This window comes from Saimiri boliviensis, chromosome 17 (genome assembly GCF_048565385.1).
Source record: "Saimiri boliviensis isolate mSaiBol1 chromosome 17, mSaiBol1.pri, whole genome shotgun sequence".
Classification (NCBI taxonomy): Eukaryota; Metazoa; Chordata; class Mammalia; order Primates; family Cebidae; genus Saimiri; species Saimiri boliviensis.
In genome coordinates, this window is record NC_133465.1 from 53,047,905 (window position 1) to 53,068,772 (window position 20,868).

The 20,868-nt window shown below is 46.8% G+C and overlaps 1 protein-coding gene across 3 annotated transcripts in view; it reads right to left on the bottom strand.

Moving 5' to 3' along the window:
- Nucleotides 1-20,868, bottom strand: part of MARCHF10 (membrane associated ring-CH-type finger 10) — a 101,100-nt gene that overhangs the window by 35,494 nt on the left and 44,738 nt on the right. Inside the window, exons 4-6 of one of the 3 annotated variants that reach the window (XM_039476431.2) lie at nucleotides 13,030-13,138; nucleotides 10,489-10,646; nucleotides 1,568-2,963 (exon numbers count right to left, since the gene is read on the bottom strand). In XM_039476431.2, coding sequence (XP_039332365.1) covers nucleotides 1,568-2,963; nucleotides 10,489-10,646; nucleotides 13,030-13,138 — 1,663 coding nt within the window. Of the gene's footprint in view, nucleotides 1-1,567; nucleotides 2,964-10,488; nucleotides 10,657-13,029; nucleotides 13,139-20,868 lie in introns of all 3 variants that reach the window. The other 2 variants (XM_010330281.3, XM_010330282.2) reach the window with 2 other exon arrangements.

The window sequence follows — 20,868 nt, forward strand, 5'->3', positions numbered from 1 at the left end:
AGAATATTCTGTAAGCTGGACGGTGGGCACAGGGAAGCCTGGGTTTGTGTGTGATGTGTGTGTTTTGAAAATTCTCTGGAGTGTACATATGTTATGTGCTAATTTATGTGTATTAAAATAACTGAGGGAAAACTTTAAAAGAGTATAAGTGAGAAATAGGATTAAATATTAAAATAAGGCATATTATAAAACAATATGAACAGATACTAAAAATTGCATTTATATACAAATATAAAAGACTAGAAACAAAGTTTTAACTGTTTAGATAATAGAGTTACAGGTGATTTTTCTTTTAAGTCTATATTTTTAATATTTCCCAAAAGGAACAAATTTGAAATAATAAGAAAAGCATAAGGTTTATTACATACAGAAAAAAGAGAGTGTCTGGATAAACTATTAATAGGTACACGAATAATAGCTGTTTAATGCAAGACCGTGCCTGGAAGTGAATACATTTTCAAAGAAATTATTTTTAGTTCAAGGGCATCACTTTGGGATGGTAGAAGCTTAGACTTCTGACAAGCAGGTCTGAAGCTGTGTTTCCGGGGAGGTGAGGCTTGGTGGGTGTAAGGTCTTTTGCCCCGTAACCGTGGGTCGGTCTTCTGGTAGCTTAATGTGGAAAAGCAAAGGTGCTGCTAACTGGAAAGTTACCTCATTACTGGAGTTGGATAAATGATATTTATTAATAGGAACATGTATGCATCCTATGTTCCACGTTCCTCTCCTTTTTACATTTCTAAATCGTGGCCCAAATGAGTCATGCTAATATACACAAAGAGGGCTCACATCCCAAGAATCAATTTCCAGATCAGTAAGCCAAGATCAGAGCATGGTAAACACCTATCATAAATGAAATGGTAGAATCCTGACATGGTGTTTAATGATGGCTTTACAAAGTATCAAATTTCCTAGCTGTGAAATATCCCCAAATCATCTCACAAAAAAGGAAAGATCAAAGAAAAGGGCAATTCAAAAAAAGATCTTATTTCTCTTTCTCTCATGCATGAAAAAGAGCACATAAAATAGAAGCATCGGTTACCCCGGCATGGCCCTTCAGAGAACTCAGGTAACTATGGTAACTGAGAACGGTCTTTTGGTTGCAAGGTTCAAATTCTAGAACTATTGGTTGGATTTGGGGTAAGTCTCGTGAGGGAGAGCTGTGAACTTCAAGTGAAGAATGGTTCATTCTCTAGGGAGATAGCAACCTTTTCATAAGAAATCTTGGTTCTTCCTTGCTGGAGAGAACAAGCCCTATGGAACAGTCAGAAATCCTTATACCCAGCAAACTTACCTTGAAGTTGTGGTATTCAAGGAAAAACACTTGCGGAATGTGAAAGAAACTGATCAGGAACACCAAACTCTTTTTTTTTTTTTTTTTTTTTTTTTTATAAATCCATTATGTTTTAAGAGCAACAAAACAGAGACAATTTTCTCAAAATAAGCAACCACTAAAATGTCAAGGAAGGACCCATTTATGACTTAAAATTCCCCTGGCTCTCTAATGAAAGCAATGCTAATTTTGGCCTTAGGAAAATGGAAAAAATATATAATGATGAAAAGTCCTCACCTTTCTTGCAATTTCTTGAGTTTCTCAGGGTCTGCCTTTATCTTACTGATCTTTTCATCTGTGAAGCCAGAGGCTGCCATTCTGTTCCCACTATCATTTTGATTTGGGAAATCAGACACTGCAAAGAAAGTAAATGGTATATTTTCTTGCAATGACCCAGACATATGCAAATGGACTTCTGAGTTCATTCTTGATGGAGAATAGTTGGAGGAATCTACTAAGGACAAACGGCCCCGTGGATTTAGTAAGAGGTCTGTATATAACAGAGCCCCCTGAGGTTGGCTTGTTAAAGTAATATCTTCTGCTCTTCCCCTGACAGCAAATTCGTGTACACTGTTTACTGGGAAATAATTGTGATTTTCGGCACTGGCAAGTGCATTTCTATTTCTAATGGGAGACAGTGGTCGGCAAACATGAAACCTTGAGTTTCCCTCTGAGTCTGAGCTGTGAATTGAAGTCGATGACATTGACAAGTCTACGGGACTATCATCTCTCAGAGCAGAATGCATGAATGATACAGGAGGGTTATAAGATGAATTCATTGACGATCCTGAAGATGTTGGTCTGCCAGAACAAAAGTAGTCAAGAGAACATCTAGAGCTGCTTAAATAGTCTTGCCGGTCTCTTTCAGAATCATGGGTGCCAGGCCTATGTTCCATAGAAATACAGTCACTCCATGCATTTTCAGCATTGAGACCATCCTCTTGTCTGGGTTCGGATTGGGGGTCCCACGAAAGGGGGCTCTTTTTTGCATTTTCACTGCCACCTCTGTCCTCCTCTTTAGCAGATGCCCCATCAGGCAGCCCGGGGTCTTGGGACAACCTTTGTCTGACAGAATGTCGCTCTGTCGCTGGCTTTGTTGCACTGCTTATTCTTAATGAGCCCTGCCCGGGCGCACTTCTTCTTAGAGAACGACCATTTTCAGCATTTTCTTCAAAATGTTTATTTTCGGCCTGAGGGGTCGATGTCCCCCCAAATCTACTTCTTTTGTGATTGGAAGGGGAACGGGGTGCGTGCATACCAACCCACAGACGTTCTTCAACATCGGCTTCCTCTTCAGCGTCATTGCTTTCTGTTCTGCTGTTCAATGATAAAAGGGAATAAAAATCCTCATCTTGGGACCTCAGTGATGCCGTCCTTGGCCCTCCTGTGGTGCTGGGTGTGAGTGGTGGCCCCGAGGACTCACTCAATACTAGAGAGCTCTTTGTTCCTTGGCAGGCCTGGGGCAGAGCTGGATGCATCTCACTCTGGGAAGGAGCACTCAGGTCTCCTTTCTTGGCTCTGTCAGGGGGGTTCTCCGTCATTGGCTGTGAGAATGGGAGCCAGTTTCTTCTCCCTCGAGTTGGCCTCTTCAGCTTAGTGTCACACATCAGGCCTTCTTGTTGAACTACTTGATCTGCATTGAGAAAAGACACATTTATCATTCCAGTAAAAGGGCCCATGGATGGAAGGCCTCTGGCACCAAATGCAAAATTGCCCTTTAAAGGCAACAAACAGGCTGGGCGCGGTGGCTCATGCCTGTAATCCCAGCACTTTGGGAGGCTGAGGCAGGTGGATCACAAGGTCAGGAGATCGAGACCACCCTGGCTAACACGGTGAAACCCCATCTCTACTAAAAATACAGAAAAATTAGCCGGGTGTGGTGGCATGTGCCTGTAGTCACAACTACTTGGAAGGCTGAGGCAGGAGAATCGCTTGAACCCGGGAGGCAGAGGTTGCAGTGAGCTGAGATCATGCCACTGCCCTCCCATCTAGGTGACAGAGTGAGACTCCATCTCAATCAATCAATCAATCATCAATCAATCAATCAATAAAAGCAACAAACAAGACCTAGAGAAGAAGATAGGCATGGTCAAAATGGCTGGAGGTATAAGAGGAGCCGAGGCCAGCAGGCTTCATTTTACTGCCCCTCGTGTTCCTTTGGACACCTGTGGTCCTAGGGAAATGGGGTGACGCTGAGGATACAGATCCTTCCTGCAGAAGCTCCTGGAAGACTGGCCCAGGCCCAGCCAGTCAGGACTGATGATGGGCAAACCTTGCACTAGATACTGGTTTTTGTTCCATACGTACTGAAAGGGGAAACCAGCCCTCTGGGAATGACTTCTACAAAAACCAGTCCCTTCTCATCCAAATTCATTCAACATACATTTATGACACCTGCTTCCCACACAGCTTTACAAGAACCAAAGAGGAGAATGGGGTATCTTGGCAGATCAGGAGGAAGGCTCTAGGAGCCGGCACCCTGGCACACTGAGGATTTTGGTCATGTTTACTATTTAGTGAAAATAAAAATTACAAATCTCTCATGAAATCATTATCTTCTCTTTGTCACTAGCCCCAGGTCAATTTTGTAACTTCTGGCTACCATAGAATCCTTACTATGAATTCCTACAGACAATCACTGAACCAGCCAGAGACATGCTAACTGTATCTCTCTCTCTCTCTTTCTCTCTCTCTCTCTCACATGCACACACACACACACACACACACACTCTCTCTCTCTCTCTCTCTTAAGCCTCATAACCCTGTGAAATAGGCACCACAATCATACAACATTATAACTGAGGGTACCAAGGCCTAGGACAGTCACATAACTCACCCAAGATCCTATTTCCAGTAAGTGATGGAGTGAACATTTGAATCCACGCCTGCTTGATACTAGGGTTTGTGTTCTTAACCACTGCCCTGTGCTAGCCCTTGAGAAACTGGCTGGCCTTCCAATTTCCTTGCGAAAACGAAAAGCCATTGAATTTGTCACGGTGTGTGTGTGCTGTTGAGGGTCTTTTACCCTCTCGATGTGAGAAGGAAACTGACAGGACTTCCCTGATGCCACGTCCCTTTGTTCCCTCCTGACATTGGCCTCCCCCAGCTTTGTTCTCCACGCTGCTATTGTGTGGGATCTGATGAGATGCTGCTCTTTTTATCTTTCCATTTCTAAAGCGGTTCACCCTGTAGAGTGGACGGGACTCCACGGGCCCTGGAAGGTCTGTGTTGATAACAGCTCGGGCTGGTGAAATGCAAATCCTCAGAGCATGGGGCTCTGCCAAGGGCCAAGTCAGTGCTGGCTCTCTTTAATTGGGGCTCCTCTCAGGGAGGCACCAGTGAGAGTCTCTAATGTCCTAACACTCCAGCAACTTCTTTTATTGTTAACTGCATGGGACACTCAGAAACACAGTACGAATCTTTACTCATCAGCTCTTCTAGAAATCAGTTAAGCTCTCCTATCAGGCCCCTCCTGGGTTTTATAAACCCCAGTAAGAGAGGCAGCAGCAATTCAAGGATGCTTTGAGTGTCTGGCTGTGGAAGTACGGCAGTGGAGCTCGTGGTGACTGGGCCAACCCCCATTTTGGGGAACAAATGCTTCTACATAAGCAACTGGATTCTGATAATTTTTTAAAATAGGAAAAGGGACTGGGCACGGTGGCTCAAGCCTGTAATCCCAGCACTTTGGGAGGCCGAGGTGGTCAGATCACTTGAGATCAGGGGTTTGAGATCAGCCTGGCCAACATGGCAAAACCCTGTCTCTGTTAAAAATACAAAAATTAGCCGGGTGCGGCGGTGTGTACCTGTAATCCCAGCTATTTGGGAGGCTGAGGCTTGAGGATCACTTGAACCCGGGAGGCAGAGGTTGCAGTGAGCCAAAATCTCACCATTTCACTCCAGCCTGGGCAACAGAGCCAGATGCCGTCTCAAAAAAAATTAAATAAATACATACATACATAAATCAACGACATAGAAAAGAGATCTAGAGGAGGCGGCCGTGTCGGCTCTGGCAGATGACTTTTTGTTTTGAATTTGATGGAGGGCCTCGGAGGTGAGCTCGCACCGCTGGAACCTGAAGCTTTCTGTCACTCCCTGAACGCTTGTGACCCATCCCCTGGAGGGGAAACATCCAATGGGCAAAAGAATCAGCAAGGGCCACTCTGAAGAACAGGAACTGGAAGCTCAACGGGAGCCATGAGCTCATCTCACAGAGGCCACCGGGTTGTCCCCAGGTGATGCTGGCCTGGGGGGCAGGAGAAGTCCCAGGATATGTGCTGTGCTGTGGCTCCTGTGGCTCCTGTGGCTCCTGTGGTGGGTCCTCACCCTTGCCTTGTCACCACAATGGTCTTCCTCTTTAAAAATTCAGTCAGAGCTTCTCTGCAGTGCGTGTGTGTGTGTGTGTGTGTGTGCGTGCGTGCGCAAGCGCCTGTATGTGTGTGTTTCCCCTAAAGGTGGCAGACTGTGCCATTCTTGATTTATGCTATTTTAACCCTATTTTTTTTTTTTTATGTCTATCAAATAGAGAGCAGATTTCAGGAGCTCTAGGGCTGGGAATAGACAGGCACATTGGTATGCCAGGGATGTGCTATTCATAGACCAGGCCCTGCAGATGCTGCAAATGCTTCTCTGAGGCCCGGGGCTCCAGCTGTGAGTGAAGTGCCTGCCATCTCCAGGAGTTCTAGGGCAGCGGAATGAACCAGAGCAACCATCTGTCTGCCCTAAGACTATGCCTTTGGTCTCGACTTCTTGGTGTGCTTGACCAATAGTTTCCTACATTCCAACAGCCATATACGTTTAATTTTTTTCCTTCTGGTTATAAAAGTGGTTTATGAATATCAGAGAAAATTTGGAAACTACAGAAGAGGATGAAGAAGAAAATAAAAATCCCCCATAATCCCAAACTCAGATGATCATTGCTATTGTTCTGGAACTCAGGGGTGGGCTGCCTGCTCAAGACCCCAGGGCTGCTTTCATCTTGCAGTTGTGCTTTGGCTCAGCACTGTTTTCCCTCCCTCCCTCCCTCCTTCCTTTCCTTCCTCCTTCCCTCCCTCTCCCCCGCTCCTTTCCTCTTTCCCTCCTTCCCTCCCGCCTGCCTTCCTTCCTTCCTTTCTTCTTTCCTTCCTTCCCTCCCTCCCTCCTTTCCTCTTTCTTTCTTCTTTTGAGACAGGGTCTTGCTCTGTTACCCACGCTGGAGTGCAGTCCTAGGCTCAAACAATCCTCCTGCCTCAGCTGGGACTACAGGTGCATGCCACCACACCTGGCTAATCTAAATTTTTTTTCTAGAGATGGGGGTCTCACTTTGTTGCCCAGGCTGGTCTTGAACTTCTGGCTTCAAGCAATCCTCCCACCTTGGCCTCCCAAGCTGGGATGATAGGCATGAGCCACACTATGTCTGCATGGCTCAGTTCTTGAACAATTAATTTACTGCCTTTAGGTGGAACATGTGTACTGTAGCTTACCACAGGCTCCATAACCCGCCATGAATCGCTTCTGCTATATCCATCTGCTCCCTTAAGCCATCTGAATTTATAACCCAGGGCTCTCTTATCTAGAGATATTTGTGTACATACAATTTTATGTCTTGCTTTCTTCTTTAAATATTTTATTATGAGCATTATGCCAGGCCTTTATTGATTGATTGATTGATTGAGATGGAGTCTTGCTCTGTCGCCCAGGCTGGAGTGTAGTGGTGCGATCTCGGCTCACTGCAACCTCTGCCTCCCGAGTTCAAGTGATCTTCCCGCCTCAGCCTCCCGAGTAGCTGGGACTACAGGCACGTGCCACCACACCCGACTATCTTTTTTAAAAATATTTTTAGTAGAGGCAGAGTTTCACCATGTTAGCCAGGATGGTCTCAATCTGCTGACCTCCTGATCCCCCACCTCAGCCTCCCAAAGTGCTGGGATTACAGGCGTAAGCCACCGTGCCCGGCCTAGTTATTCTTTAAGAACATGATATTAATTATAGTATAAAAGTACATATTATAATTTGTTAACCCTATTGTTGGATATATAGGTTGCTTTGAGGTTTACCTGGCGGCGATTATAATGTGATAAATATCCTTGCTCATCCATCTTTGACTATCTATCTTCTTTACTTAGACTAGATCCATGGGAGTGAAATTGCTAGGTCAAAAGGTATGAACTTGCAAGAGGCTTTGACACATGTTGCCAACTTCCTTTCCAGAGAATTTTTACCAAATGACCCAACAGGTAGAAGGCTATGAAAGCGTCTCTCTTGTAGCTGTCACTGGCAATCCACATCAGCAGCATAGACACAGCAGAGCCCAGGAATGTTTGTTGTTAGTTTCACTACTAGTATCATTTTAAAAACCTTAGTCATATTGGTAGGCCAAATTTATGTCATGTAGGTTTACATTTATTACCTTCTGAGGTTGAACTTTTTAAAAAATATGACCTATACTGTTTCCAGATGAACTTTTAAAAAATGTTTATTAGCCACGTGTATTTCATCTGTGAATAAAACAGTGAAACTATTTTTTTTTTTTTTTTTTGAGACGGAATTTCGCTCTTGTTACCCAGGCTGGAGTGCAATGGCGCGATCTCGGCTCACCGCAACCTCCGCCTCCTGGGCTCAGGCAATTCTCCTGCCTCAGCCTCCTGAGTAGCTGGGATTACAGGCACGCGCCACCACGCCCAGCTAGTTTTTTGTATTTTTAGTAGAGACGGGGTTTCACCATGTTGACCAGGATGGTCTCCATCTCTCGACCTCGTGATCCACCCGCCTTGGCCTCCCAAAGTGCTGGGATTACAGGCTTGAGCCACCGTGCCCGGCTTTTTTTTTTTTTTTTTTTTTTTGAGATGAAGTCTCACTGTGTCGCTCAGGCTGGAGTGCTGTGGCACAATCTGGGCTCCCTGCAACCCCCACCTCTCCGGTTCAAGTGATTCTCCTGCCTCAGCCTCCCGAGTAACTGGGATTACAGGCATGTGTCACCACGCCCAGCTAATTTTTGTATTTTCTGTAGAGATGGGGTTTCACTATGTTGGCCAGGCTGGTCTCGAATTCCTGACCTCAGGTGATTTGCCCACCTCGGCCTCCCAAAGTGTTGGGATGACAGGCGTGAGCCACTGTGCCCAGCCTCCCTCCCTATTTTTCTATTAGGTATTAGTGGTTTTCTTATGGATTTGCAAGAGTTTTCTGCATGTTATCTCTGTCACATTTGCCTGGAATCTTTCATTGATAAAATTCAAATACCTGGCTCCTACTCCATTTTGTACAAAGCACTTGAGAATGTGAGAAAAGTAGAGTGGGGACTTATGAGGAAATAACTGGGGGAGATAAGGAGCCCAGGGTATAATGGAACATCGGGATGAATTTTCATCAGATCACAGGATGATGGGGATGACTCCTGGGTGCAGACAGGAGTCATCCCTGTCCCATCATATGAGTCCCATGGGTCAAGGAACATTTTGCATGCAGAGAAGCTCACCTTTCTTTTCTCTTCTTTCTTTCTTTTTTTTTTTTTTTTTTTTTGAGACAGTGTCTGACTCTGTTGCCCAGGTTGGAGTGCAGTGGCATATTCACAGGGCACTGCAGCCTCGATCTCCTGAGCTAATTTCTGTATTTCTGTATTTATTTATTTTTATCGAGAGGGGGTTTCACCATGTTGGCCAGGCTGGTCTCAAACTCCTGGACTTAAGTGATCCTCCTGCCTTGGCCTCCTGTAGTGCTGGGATTACAGGTGTGAGCCACCCTGTCTGGCGAACCTTACCTTTCAAATAATATTCGACAGTTCATTAAGGGTGGTTGGCAGAAGAGAAACTATCAAGAGTTCAGTGCCCACCGTGTGGACCTATTCTGTCTGGGTGCTGGTCAGTGTATTATTTTACTTAGTTTTAATAACAATGCAATAAGGTAGATTTCATTGTCCTTATTTTAAGATAAAGGAACTGTTGCCCTGAGTGGCTACTTTAGCACCCAAGATGCCACTGCTAGGAGGGAGAGCTGGCATTAGAGCTGAAGGCTGCCTTAAAGCTCATGCCCTTCCCGGCAGAAGGTATTTGATTACTGGGACCCCTGTGGACATCTCCTTGCTGCAAATTCATGTATGCAGATTCCAAGCCATCAGAATACTAACATGTTCTTCTATATTTGTATATGTCCATCACCATCTACATCACATTTAAAAACAAAGGCAGGCTGGGTGCTGTGGCTCACGCCTGTAATCCCAGCACTTTGGGAGGCCAAGGCAAGTGGATCACCTGAGACGAGGAGTTTGAGAACAGCCTGGCCAACACAGTGAAACCCTGTCTCTACCAAAATACAAAAAATTAGCTGGGTGTGGTAGTGAGCGCCTGTAGTCCCAGCTACCTGGGAAGCTGAGGCATGTGAATTGCTTGAACCCGGGAGACAGAGGTTGCAGTGAGTCGAAATGGTGCCACTGGACTCCAGCCCGGGCAACAGAGCAAGACTCTGTCTCAAAATAAATGAATACAATTAAAAAAATAAAACAAAGGCAACTGTGTTCATTGTTCATGACAAAGTGTGACGCTCGGTGGTTTCCTAGGAGAAAGAACAGGTCCGTGGCCAGGTTGACTGTGAAGTGTTGCTTTCCATGAGTCCCAAGGGGGTGATCCACCAAGCCAATGTTTGAGAATAAAGCATAGATCCTCCCAATGTTGTGTATTTCTCACATATTGTGACCTTGCTGAGTTTGGTGCCCTGGGTCAGAGGGGAGAAGATCAACGTGGGAGGTAAGCAGCCTGTCACCTACAGACACGCATCTTCCCCCATCCCAAGAACTGAGTGGGAACTAGCGCCAGGTGGGACATCCCCCAGCACTGCGGACCGGCTTCTCTGCCTTCCCCAGCCCCTGCCATCCACCACCCAAATGCTCTCCGGAGCAGCTGTACAGCTGGAGTCCACTCAAAACCAGTCACACTCATGGAGTTGCAGGAGAGAAAAAGATAACCCCACCCCCACCCCACCCTGCCTTCCCCTTTTCCCACCAGCCTCTCTTGGAGGAAAAAAAAAACCTAGAATCACACACTTTGCTTTTAAAACTGTTTCATTTTAAGGTACACGCCCCCATTCACTTAAAAGTACAAGTATCTAAAACCCATGAAGAATTCACTGTGTAACAGCAAAAGCCAGTCCTCTGCTCCGAGGACCAAGGTGCCACAGCCTTGGGTCCTTACCTGCTCCCCCGGGAGCCAGCCCCTTTGCTGGCCGCTGTGGTTTCTGTCTGCTCCTGTCCCCACACGCTCTCGCGCTGTATGATTCTGGGCTGACTGTAAATCTCCTCAGGTTTGGCCTCTTCTTCCTTGATAAAGCCGTTGGTGCCTGGTCTGCAAAAGATGCAAAATCTTTTCAATAATTATTTTGTTTATAGAAAAATGTCTTCCATATAAAGAATGTTCAAAGGGCCCAGCAATAGCAGGGGGCAGGGCTAGGTGGAAGGGACGTCTAGAGAAAGGACTCGGGAGGTCACAGAAGAGCTGGATCTGAAACCTGGTTTCATGTAACCATGTGAGCTTGGGAAAATCACTTCACCTCTCCAAGCCTCAGTTTCCCTACCTGCTACATGGAAATAATAATTCCTCCTTCATAGCATCACCTCAGGTCAGGAGTTCAAGACCAGCCTGGCCAACATGGCAAAACCTCATCTCTACAAAAATACGAAAGTTAGCTGGGTATGGTGGCATATATCTGTGGTCTCAGCTACTTGGGAGGCTGAGGTAGGAGAATCGCTTGAACCTGGGAGGTGGAGGTTGCAGTGAGTTGAGATGTGCCAATGCATTCCAGCTGGGGCGACAGGGTGAGACTTCATCTCAAAAAAAAAAAAAAAAAGAACCTCCTTCATGAGCACCAATGATACCTGGGATGCAGAGGCCGAAGGGAGGGATCTTTCCTTTTGCTAAGAAGTTTAGTCTTTTTTTTTTTTTTTTTTTTTTTTTTTTTTAGACAAAGTCTTGCTTTGTTGCCCAGGCTAGGGTGCAGTGGCATGATCTTGGCTCACTGCAATTTCTGCCTCCCAGGTGAAAGCAATTCTCCTGCCTCAGCCTCCCAAGTAGCTGGGATTACAGGCACCTGCCACCACACCCAGCTAAATTTTGTATTTTTAGTAGAGACAAGGGTTTCGCTATGTTGGCCAGGCTGGTCTCAAACTCCTGACCCCAAGTGATCTACCTGCCTCAGCCTCCCAAAGCGTTGGGATTACAGGTGTGAGTCACTGCGCCCAGCCTTGCTAAGCTTCTAGGTTCCAATCCATAGGTATTGGGATGCGCCGGCTCGTAACACGGTCAAGAGCCTTCTACAGCTGGGACATACAATGGCTCTGCCTCCCAAGTGCTCATCCAGGTTTGAATCACAACATATTTTGTATAATACCTGTATATTTCGATCGTCAGGTTTATTAGCAGACATGCCTGTATAGAAAGTTTGCAAGCATCTGGGAACCATACGCCTTTTTCTTTCCTGCTCCCTACCCTGCACTGCATTGGGACGATATTCACCGTAAGACAGTAGCTGGGGTGCTATTATGGACTGGACGAACATTTTTTTTGAATCCACATGTTGAATTGGGTTGCTAATTGATACAGTTTTGAGTTTCTTTTTCACGTGTATTTAGTGTCAGTGCATGTGAATGTGTAGGAAAAGTTCTAGTATATTCCATGCATCTCTACAAGTTCTTGGGTTTACAAGGCACTGACATCCTGAATATCTGGCCAAAATTCCCCAAGACCATTTGCCTGGCTCATCATCTTTAGACAGTTTAGAAAGCTCACAAGTAGATGTAGCCAGCTGGTAACACAGGGATAAAGCCAGGGAGGGCCCCTGACTTGGGTGTGAGAGCACGGCCTTTTGTGGCCCATGAGGCAACTGGATTCGTGTTCTGGAGTGTAAGTTGTGATTGTGTGTGAATTGTTTCCCTCCAGATTCAGGAAGTTCTTTCTGGCAGCCCGTGAAACCAAATTTCATACAATGACGAGGTCTACTTACTTCTGACGGGCCCCAGGAGGGGTTGGCAGTGGGTCCTGTAGGCCAAGACAGAGAGGATCATGCCTGCGGGGAACTTACTAGAAGAGGGAAGCTGCTGCTAGAGTCAGAGCAAGTTGGTGGCCCAGAGAGGTTGTAGGTGTGACCAGAGAGGAGAGAGTGAAAGTTCTCTAGAAAATGAGAAGATATTCTTTCGATGGTGCAGGCTGGTGATTAGACATGATTTTACCGATCAATAAGGGGAGGAGAGGAGGCAAGTAAGGGAGGGAGGAATCAGGTGCTTTACATTACGGGATCATCCCAGAGGGAAGGAGGGAAGCCTTTTCCCACCACCCAAGTTTACATTCCTTGAACACCGAGACTTCTCCCTTATCACCTGAGACCACAGCCCCTCAGCTCTCAGAAGTCCTGCCTCCTGCTTTGCACCTCGTGGAGAGAAGAGGAAGAAACAGAAGGAGGGCCAGGGAAGGGGCAGGCCAAATCTGGAAGGTCAGAATCTGGCCCCAAGGTCCTGAGGATTAAGAGGCGGAGGTTGTGGTGAACCGAGATCGTACCACTGCACTCCAGCCTGGGCAACAGAGCGAGACTCCGTCTCAAAATAATGATAATAATTTAAAAAGAATTTTACTTTGATTTCCAGAAGGAATCCCAGCAGAATATTCAAATTTCCTGCGCACCCCTGGCAGCAGAACTTCACACTGCCCAGAGGCCACTGAGCCCTGCCACTGCATATGCCTTTCCAGGGAGCAATGCTTCTGCCCATGGAAACTTTCTTCCCCAGCCAGCACCAGCCAGAAGGTCCTTCGAGGTCTGTTTCCAGTTTATTCCGCCAAATCTGCTCTGACTCTGCTTTGGCAAAAACCTTTATTTTCAGGGTTTTAAAAAAATGGCCTTTAGTGTTTAAATATTCTAAAATTGCTTAATGAATATGTCCTTTCTCTCCAACTAGCCTGCAAGCTCCTTAAGAATGAGGATCGTCTCTTAGCCAGTCTAAGTGTTGCCTCATACTGTTATGCAGGACAAATATTAATTGCCTTGTCATGCAGGACAAATATTAGTTTGATTTATGGGGCTTGAGAAGATGCATTCAGCCCAAATTACAGGGGAACTTCAAAACTAGAACACATTTTCGTGTTTGTTGTCGTGCAAAATGCCCAAGATGGCTTAAGATAAAAGGTTATTTAATTTGTTTGCTTGTTCAAAAAAACTGTTTTCTTCAAAGCATCAGATCTCTTAAATGATTGCCAAAACCATTACCATGTGTCCTCTAATCAAGTTCTCAGCAAACTAATAAAGCTGAACAACTGGAGATTGTTTTACCAGTTTCACTGCCTGGCAGTGAAGAAATCGCCACCGTCAGTGGAGGCAGGATCCTCTGACCTTTGGCAACTGTAACCTCATTTCTGTAACTGTAAAATGGCCCATCTTGTTACTGCAAAGTTTAGCAAAAATGTAATAAATGGCCTAACTGGTATCCATTAAGTGTAATAATGGTAGCTGCATATTCCACCGTAAAGAATACTACCACTAGTACTGAGAATAATAATGGGAAATCTGAAGTCATTTCCATGAGACAACTGAATTTGACCGGAAACTCATTGTTATGCAGACTTCACAGGTTAGGAATAACTTATTCAATAGCCTTCATTCCTGTGTAGTTTATGTTGATTCTCTCCCTCAATCCTTCTTTTATAAAATCCAAAAGGCAAATAGCAACTCTTTATATTATGATCTGTTCAACAAATACCTGTGTGCCTTTGCTATGCTATAATTTGAGGGTTCACAAAGATGAGCAAGACATTGCCTCACGACCTTAAAGATTATTATAATCTAATTTGGCGGCACTGCTGACTTCTTCCCTGTGATACACGTTTGGTTCTGTGGAAAACAAACTCTCTCGCAAAATATTTTCTCTTCTCTGACTGTAAGCACAGTCACAGATGAGGTAACCCAGACTGCACAGTTTGTGTGTACATGGGTTTAAGAGTTTTCAGCACTTACCGGCCAGGTGCTGTGGCTCATGCCTGTAATCCCAGCGCTTTGGGAGGCTGAGGTGGGTGAATCACAAGGTCAAGAGTTCAAGATCACCCTGACCAACATGGTGAAACCCTCTGTCTACTAAAAATACAAAAAATTAGCTGGGCATGGTGGTACATGCCTATAATCCCAGCTACTCGGGAGGCTGAGGCAGGAGAATCTCTTGAACCCGGGAGGCAGAGGTTGCAGTGAGCTGAGATTGTGCCATTGCACTCCAGCCTGGGCGACAGAGAGAGACTCCACCTCAAAAAAAAAAAAAAAAAAAAAGTTTTTAACACTCATCCATCCAGGCATGGAGGCTCATGTCTGTAATCCCAACACTTTAAGAGGCCAAGGCAGGAAGACCACTTGAGCCCAGGAGTTTGAGACCAGCCTGAGAAAAAAAGTGAGACTCCTGTTTCTACAAAAAAGGAAGTAAAAATTATCTGGGTGTGCTGGCACATACCTGTGATCCTGGCTACATGGGAGGCTGAGGCAAGAGGATCACTTGAGCCCAGGAGGTTGAGGCTGCAGTGAGCTGTATTTGTACCACTGCACTCCAGCCTGGGCAAGAGCAAGATCTTGTCTCAAAAGAGAAAGAGTTTCAAGCCCTCAATTTGTACACCAAGTTCCCATCACTTCACTCGCATGAAAAGTGAATGAAATTTTAGACCTTTGGGGTCTTTCTCAGCTGGGTTCTCACCATGCCATGGATTCATAGATTAATCTGCAGGAAGACCAAGTCCTATTTATACTGGAAGATGAAATGTAACTTCCAAGTAGAAGGACAAGCTCTTTGCCTTACAGAAAAGTAAGGGGTTTGTGTTCAGGAGTTTCATTGCCAGGTAACTTAGTATCCTGTCTATCAGTGAATTTGGGGAAGATTATGGTTTGCTTTGGAGAGCATATAGCCCATACTTCCAGGATCTGAGCAAGGCGATGCCTCCAGTTGTAAAGAAACCAAACAGCTATTTAGATTAAAGGCACCTGCCTCCATTCTCTTGACAATGCTGGGAAACTGTGATTGTTAACTGCATTGTTCTTAATTTGACCAGGAAAGGGGGCAAAAGGGTGGAAATCTCATATTTGTACCAGACCCTCACAACTGAGAACCAGCCCATTCGATTGTTCATGCTTAGCTCCACCCATCACTTGCCACATACAGATAACTCTTGACAAAGTCGAAAAGGAAACATAAAGGGGAAATTCAGTTCCCGAACCCTCATCCCGCCCCACACCACCTTGACTGGGATCCCTGGTGCCTAGGAGGTGCCAAGATCCCATTGGAGAGACACCTCTTTGAAAAAAATGTGCTTTCTTTGGATACTGGGAAGAATTACAGCTTAATCGCAGGAGCCAGTATGTTGCCTTGGGGTAATAGGCAGCTTTCTGTGCAGTCACAAATAATAGGTCGCCTCTGTTTGCCTGAGTGTACGAGAAATGTGTGTTGTCTCATATACCCAGAGGAGATCTTAATTAAAGGTTAATTACATACCATAGATATGTTTTATTTTGGAACTTGGGGGTGGAATTTTTGATTTGAGGGAGTTTGATGCCTAATAAGTAGGCAGGAAGGGGAACGTGAACATCAGCTGAGCCCTTTCTTGCGTCCGTCCTCCAAGTGGCTCCGAATGGGTTTTGGTTCCAGTGTGTGTGCCTTCTGAACAGCCTGCCTCGGCGCCACTGCTTGGGGTGGCCTCGGCGTGTGCACATTCCCAGAGCCAACGGTATGATCACACGCAGGAGAGCCTGTTTGGTTTCTGGGGGTGGCACTGCACAGCGTGCCAGCTATAGGAGGTAAGAAATCAAATGAGTCTCCGGAGAGGATGGGATTTTATTGGTTGCTGGCTCCTTTGGCGCTAGAAGGTGGAGCCCAAGTGCAGTGGCCACGCTGTCCCGTCTTCCTGCTCCCCCGAACACCACACCGCCTGGTATTGTTCTTGGCATTGCCTCTGAACCCACTCCTCTCCACCTGCCTTCTGGAAGCCCGAAGTCCCTGCTCCCTGACTCCACTGTGTGCTGTTTGCCTTGCAAGGGTGACTTACCACACGAGGTAAATCTTACTGGGCCTTCGGGGGCCCTGCAGACACAGGACAGGGGTCTCAGCTGGAGTGGGGCAGGAGATGGGGAAGTAGCAGAGCGCTGCTGGGGACTCGGGCATGGGGGCCGGGGAGGGGGAAGCGGGGCTTGTGAGGGAGGGAAAGGAGGTAACTAGAGGGAGACAGTGGGGAGGTTCCTGGGCCACTGGGGAGGCAGGTGGCACCAGTGGCAGGAGGAGGCAGCAGTAACTGGTATTGGGCTGCAGGACAGGGGAGAAAGCGAAGACGGAGCAGTAAGGGGTGTATTCAACACAGAACAGGGGATGCCTGCTGCTGTCACCTGCACAAAAGAAAAAGAGCAGTCAGGAAGCAGCACTCGCGGCAGGGAAGGACATAAAGACGTCTGCGAATGAATCCAAACTCCGAAATTGTTCTCCAATGTCATCGGAGCAGCAGGCCTGGCTCCTGCCCAGGAGGCACCTGGCCTGGCTCTCAGCGTCACTGAGGAGTGAACCAAGGGGGCAGCACCCAGCATCACACCCTGCTCCGACCCACAGTCTCCGGCGCCCCTGACAGACAGACGTCCGGAAGTTCTTTCCCCTGTAAGTTCCCAGAAAATGTCCTGAGGCTGCCGTGTGGAAGCTCTGGGGCCCTTCTTCTCTCCCACTGCCAGCCTAATGAGCTGTGCTGGCAGCAACAGATGGCGGCCCGCAGGGTCTCACTTGGGTAAGGCTCTCTCCCTCAATCCTCCAGCTGCCCCCGCTAGCAGGCTGTAGTCATGCCCTGATCTGGCCTTTCTGCTGCAGATGCGGAAGCTTGGGAAAAGAGAAAAAAAAAAAACAGAGAGATCCTGGCGGGATCATGGGAAGGGAGAAAAATCAAGCTGGGGGAAAAGCAGGTAAAAAGAGAGATGTCCAGTAGAAGCTGATGATTTGTTTTCTAACCTCATGCTCGAACTGCTAACCTCGCTGGAGGCAGAATACGGGTGCCCCGTGGAGCCATGAGTCACAGTGACTCCCTCCAGTCTGACAAATCTCAGTTCTGCCACTAACCAGCTGGGTCACCTTGAATTAACGGCTTACCTGCCTGGAACCTGTTCCCTCACCTGCAAAATGAGACAGGTGTTTTTTCTAGCTTTGCTCCTTCAAAGCTGGTTCATAGGCCAGCAACATCGACGTCACCTGGGACTTCTTAGCAACGCAGGCTCTCAGCCCACCCCGGCCTTCTGAATCAGAATCTGTGGTTGCTCAGGAGCTCCAGGTGTTTCTCATGAGTGCTAACGTTTGGAAAAGCAAGGCTCTGAGACAGCTGCCCAAACCCTGGTGATGAGAATCACCTGCTGTACTTGTTCAAAATACAGTTTTGCAGGCCCCTTTACTGGCGACTCTGATGCTGTGGGTCGGGGATGGGAAGCAGGAATTTTTATCTTTATGAAGAACCTCCCTGGTGATTCTTATCGTCAGAAAAGTTTGGGAGATGCTGCAGCTAAAATCAGTTCCAAGTCTAAAATGCCATGGTTGTCGCCAGCCAGTTGAAAACTATCACTTAAGGCTGGGCATGGTGGCACACACCTGTAATCCCAGCACTTCAGGAGACCGAGGCAGGCGGATCACTTGAGGTCAGGAGTTTGAGACCAGCCTGGCCAACATGGTGAAATCCCGTCTCTACTAAAAATACAAAATTAGCTGGGCGTGGTGGTGCGTGCCTGTAGTCCCAACTATCCGGGAGGCTGAGGCAGGAAAAATGCTTGAACCCAGGGAGGCAGAGTTTGCAGTGAGCTGAGATTGGGCTACTGTACGCCAGCCTGTGACACAGAGCGAGACTCTGTCTCAAAAAAAAAGAAAGAAAAGAAAACCATCACCTATCGTGGAGGGGTCCCAGTTCTTAGTGCCAGGCCACGGAGGATTCGAGTAAATGGCTTTCTTCCTAAATGGCTCCAGCAGGGGCTCCTACTTCTCGGGAGCATCTCTCTCTCTAGCTGTCTTCACTCATTCTTCTCTTAACCGTTCTTATCTCCCAAAGCTCCCCAGCGCCTCTCTTCTGACTCCATCCCCTCTTCCAGGGGAGACATTCTTATAGTTTCAGCCACCTCTTACTCACTGCAGGCCCTTGGGTCCCTACCAGCAAGTGCTCTGGGAGGAAGGGGAGTGCTCTGCGGAGCGGCAGACCTGGGTCCCCAGGCACTTCCTGGCATTTCCACCTGGCTGCCCTGCCTGCACCTCAAAGACAAAAGGGGACCCACACTCTCCTTCTTCCTCAGCCTTGGCAGAGGCAGCCTCCACTGGCTTAGTTTCCAGGGCCAGATTCCTGAGTTCCCTTCAATTCTTCTTTCTTCCTCATCCCTACATCCAAGTCACCAAGTTCTGCCAGCTTTACTTCCTTAAATGTCCCTCAAGGCCACTCCCTCTTCCTATTTCCTCTGCTTTTTAAAAAAATAAACAAAATATACACTCTTATCAGTACCACATCAAATCAACTTAGAAGTTTAAAAGAAATCTTGGTTGGCTCCTTGTTTGCTATTCTCTTCCCTCATTTTCTTTCATGTCTTCATTATTAAGGACAATTACAGGCATACCCATATTTAGACTGCACTCTAGCCCGGGCAATAAAGCAATACCCCCATCCTCTCTCCCTCTTCCTCTTTCTCTTTCTTCCTCTTCTTTATAAAAAAAATAAAAAATAAAAAATAAAAATAAATAAATAAATAAAAAATAGAGATGGTGGGGGGGTCTCACTATGTTGACCAGGCTGGTCTTGAACTCCTGGCCTCAGGCAATCCTCCCATCTCAGCCTTCCAAATTGCTACGATTACAGGTATGAGCCACTGCACCTGCCCTTCTTCCCTCTGCTTTTGCTCCTGATCAAGCCCTTCTCATTTCTCACCCAGTCCCCTGCAACTGCCACTTGTCTGGTCTCTTGGCTGCATCTGGCCACCCTCACACGCTCAGCCAGCCCCTTCTCCATGCCGCAGCCAGAGTCAACTTTTAAAAACGCCAATCTGATTGCATCGCTCACATTTATAGGGCTATAGAGTGATAGCACCAGGGTTTGGAGCCAGGACTTAATTCTGGGCTCTGTGTCGATCCCAAGCCGCCATCTTGAGAGCATGTATCATAACTGGACAGATAATTATTATTCTCTATTAAAAAGTGGCAATATCCACTTAAATTGTTTTCTCTTTTCTTTTTTCTTTTTCTTTCTTTCTTTCTTTTTTTTTTTTTTTGAGACAGTCTTGCTCTGTCACCCAGGCTGGAGTATAGTGGCATGATCTTACCTCACTGCAACCTCCACCTCCCAGGTTCAATCAATTCTCCTTCCTCAGCCTCCCAAGTAGCTGGAATTACAGGCACCCACCACCATACCCGGCTAATGTTTTGTATTTTTAGTAGAGATGGAGTTTCACCATCTTGGCCAGGCTGGTCTCCTGACCTCAGGTGATCCACCTGCCTCGGCCTCCCAAAGCGCTGGGATTACAGGCATGAGCCACTGCGCCCAGCCTTGTTTTGTTTTTTCTAACTTGGCAGGTAGCTTGGAAAGTTGCTGGACACCAGTTGGACTTGCCACAGAAGCCATTAATCTTGGCTTTTCAGAGAAAATCTTCAGGAGAATTTATTTGCAAGGGGAATTATGAGGATTTAGGATTTGCCCTCAAATTTCTCTTTTAGGCTGCTCTTCAAATAAATATTTCCCAATCCAAAAGAGACCATAGTTATTTTGGATGTTTGTACTTTAATATCCGAATGCATTGCTTTTTCTTAGTTTTACAAGAACCTGTCTTCACTGCAAGGAGTCTTGTTACCCTACAAATCTGAATCCAGCAGTGATTAATGATGCACTCAATAATAAATGAGGATAATTTCAGAACACTTGGCTTTGTTTTAAAGGGCAAGATTTTGGAAGCAGGTTCGCAGGACTCCATCCAGATCTGTCTTCCTGGCACGTAACTCGGGGGACCATGCCCAGGCTCCAGGTGAGAGCAAAGGGCGGGAGAGGGGACACTCGCTTCTCACACGTCTGGCCCTGGGGTAGGGAGCTCATTAGGACTCCAGGCACCAGAACCCCACAGCACAGAGGCCTTTGGATGCCCTTCTGTGTCCTGGAAAGGAGAGGCAGCTCCTCTCCAACTCGGGATGGGGCTGGGAGAGGTCTTGGGAGCAGGCAGGCCTTGGAGGCCACCGCAGGTCCCCAAATGTCCCTGTGCTGAGGTCAGAGGCTCGCTTGAGCCCAGGAGTTTGAGACCTGCCTGGACAACATAGTGAGACCCCATCACTACAAAATAAAAAAATTAGCTGAGCACAGTGGTGTGTGCCTGTGGTCTTAGCTACTCAGGAGGCTGAGGTAGGAGGATCACTTGAGCCCAGGAGTTTGAGGTTGCAGTGACCTGATTGCACCAGTACACTGCATTTACTTGCTGGGCCTGCTGGCTGTTCTGGGTCTCAAGGATCTGTCTACAATTCTGAACTAAGAACATGTAACTCTACTAGGCTCACAGCTCACCCTACACCAGTGTTCATGATGTGGGAT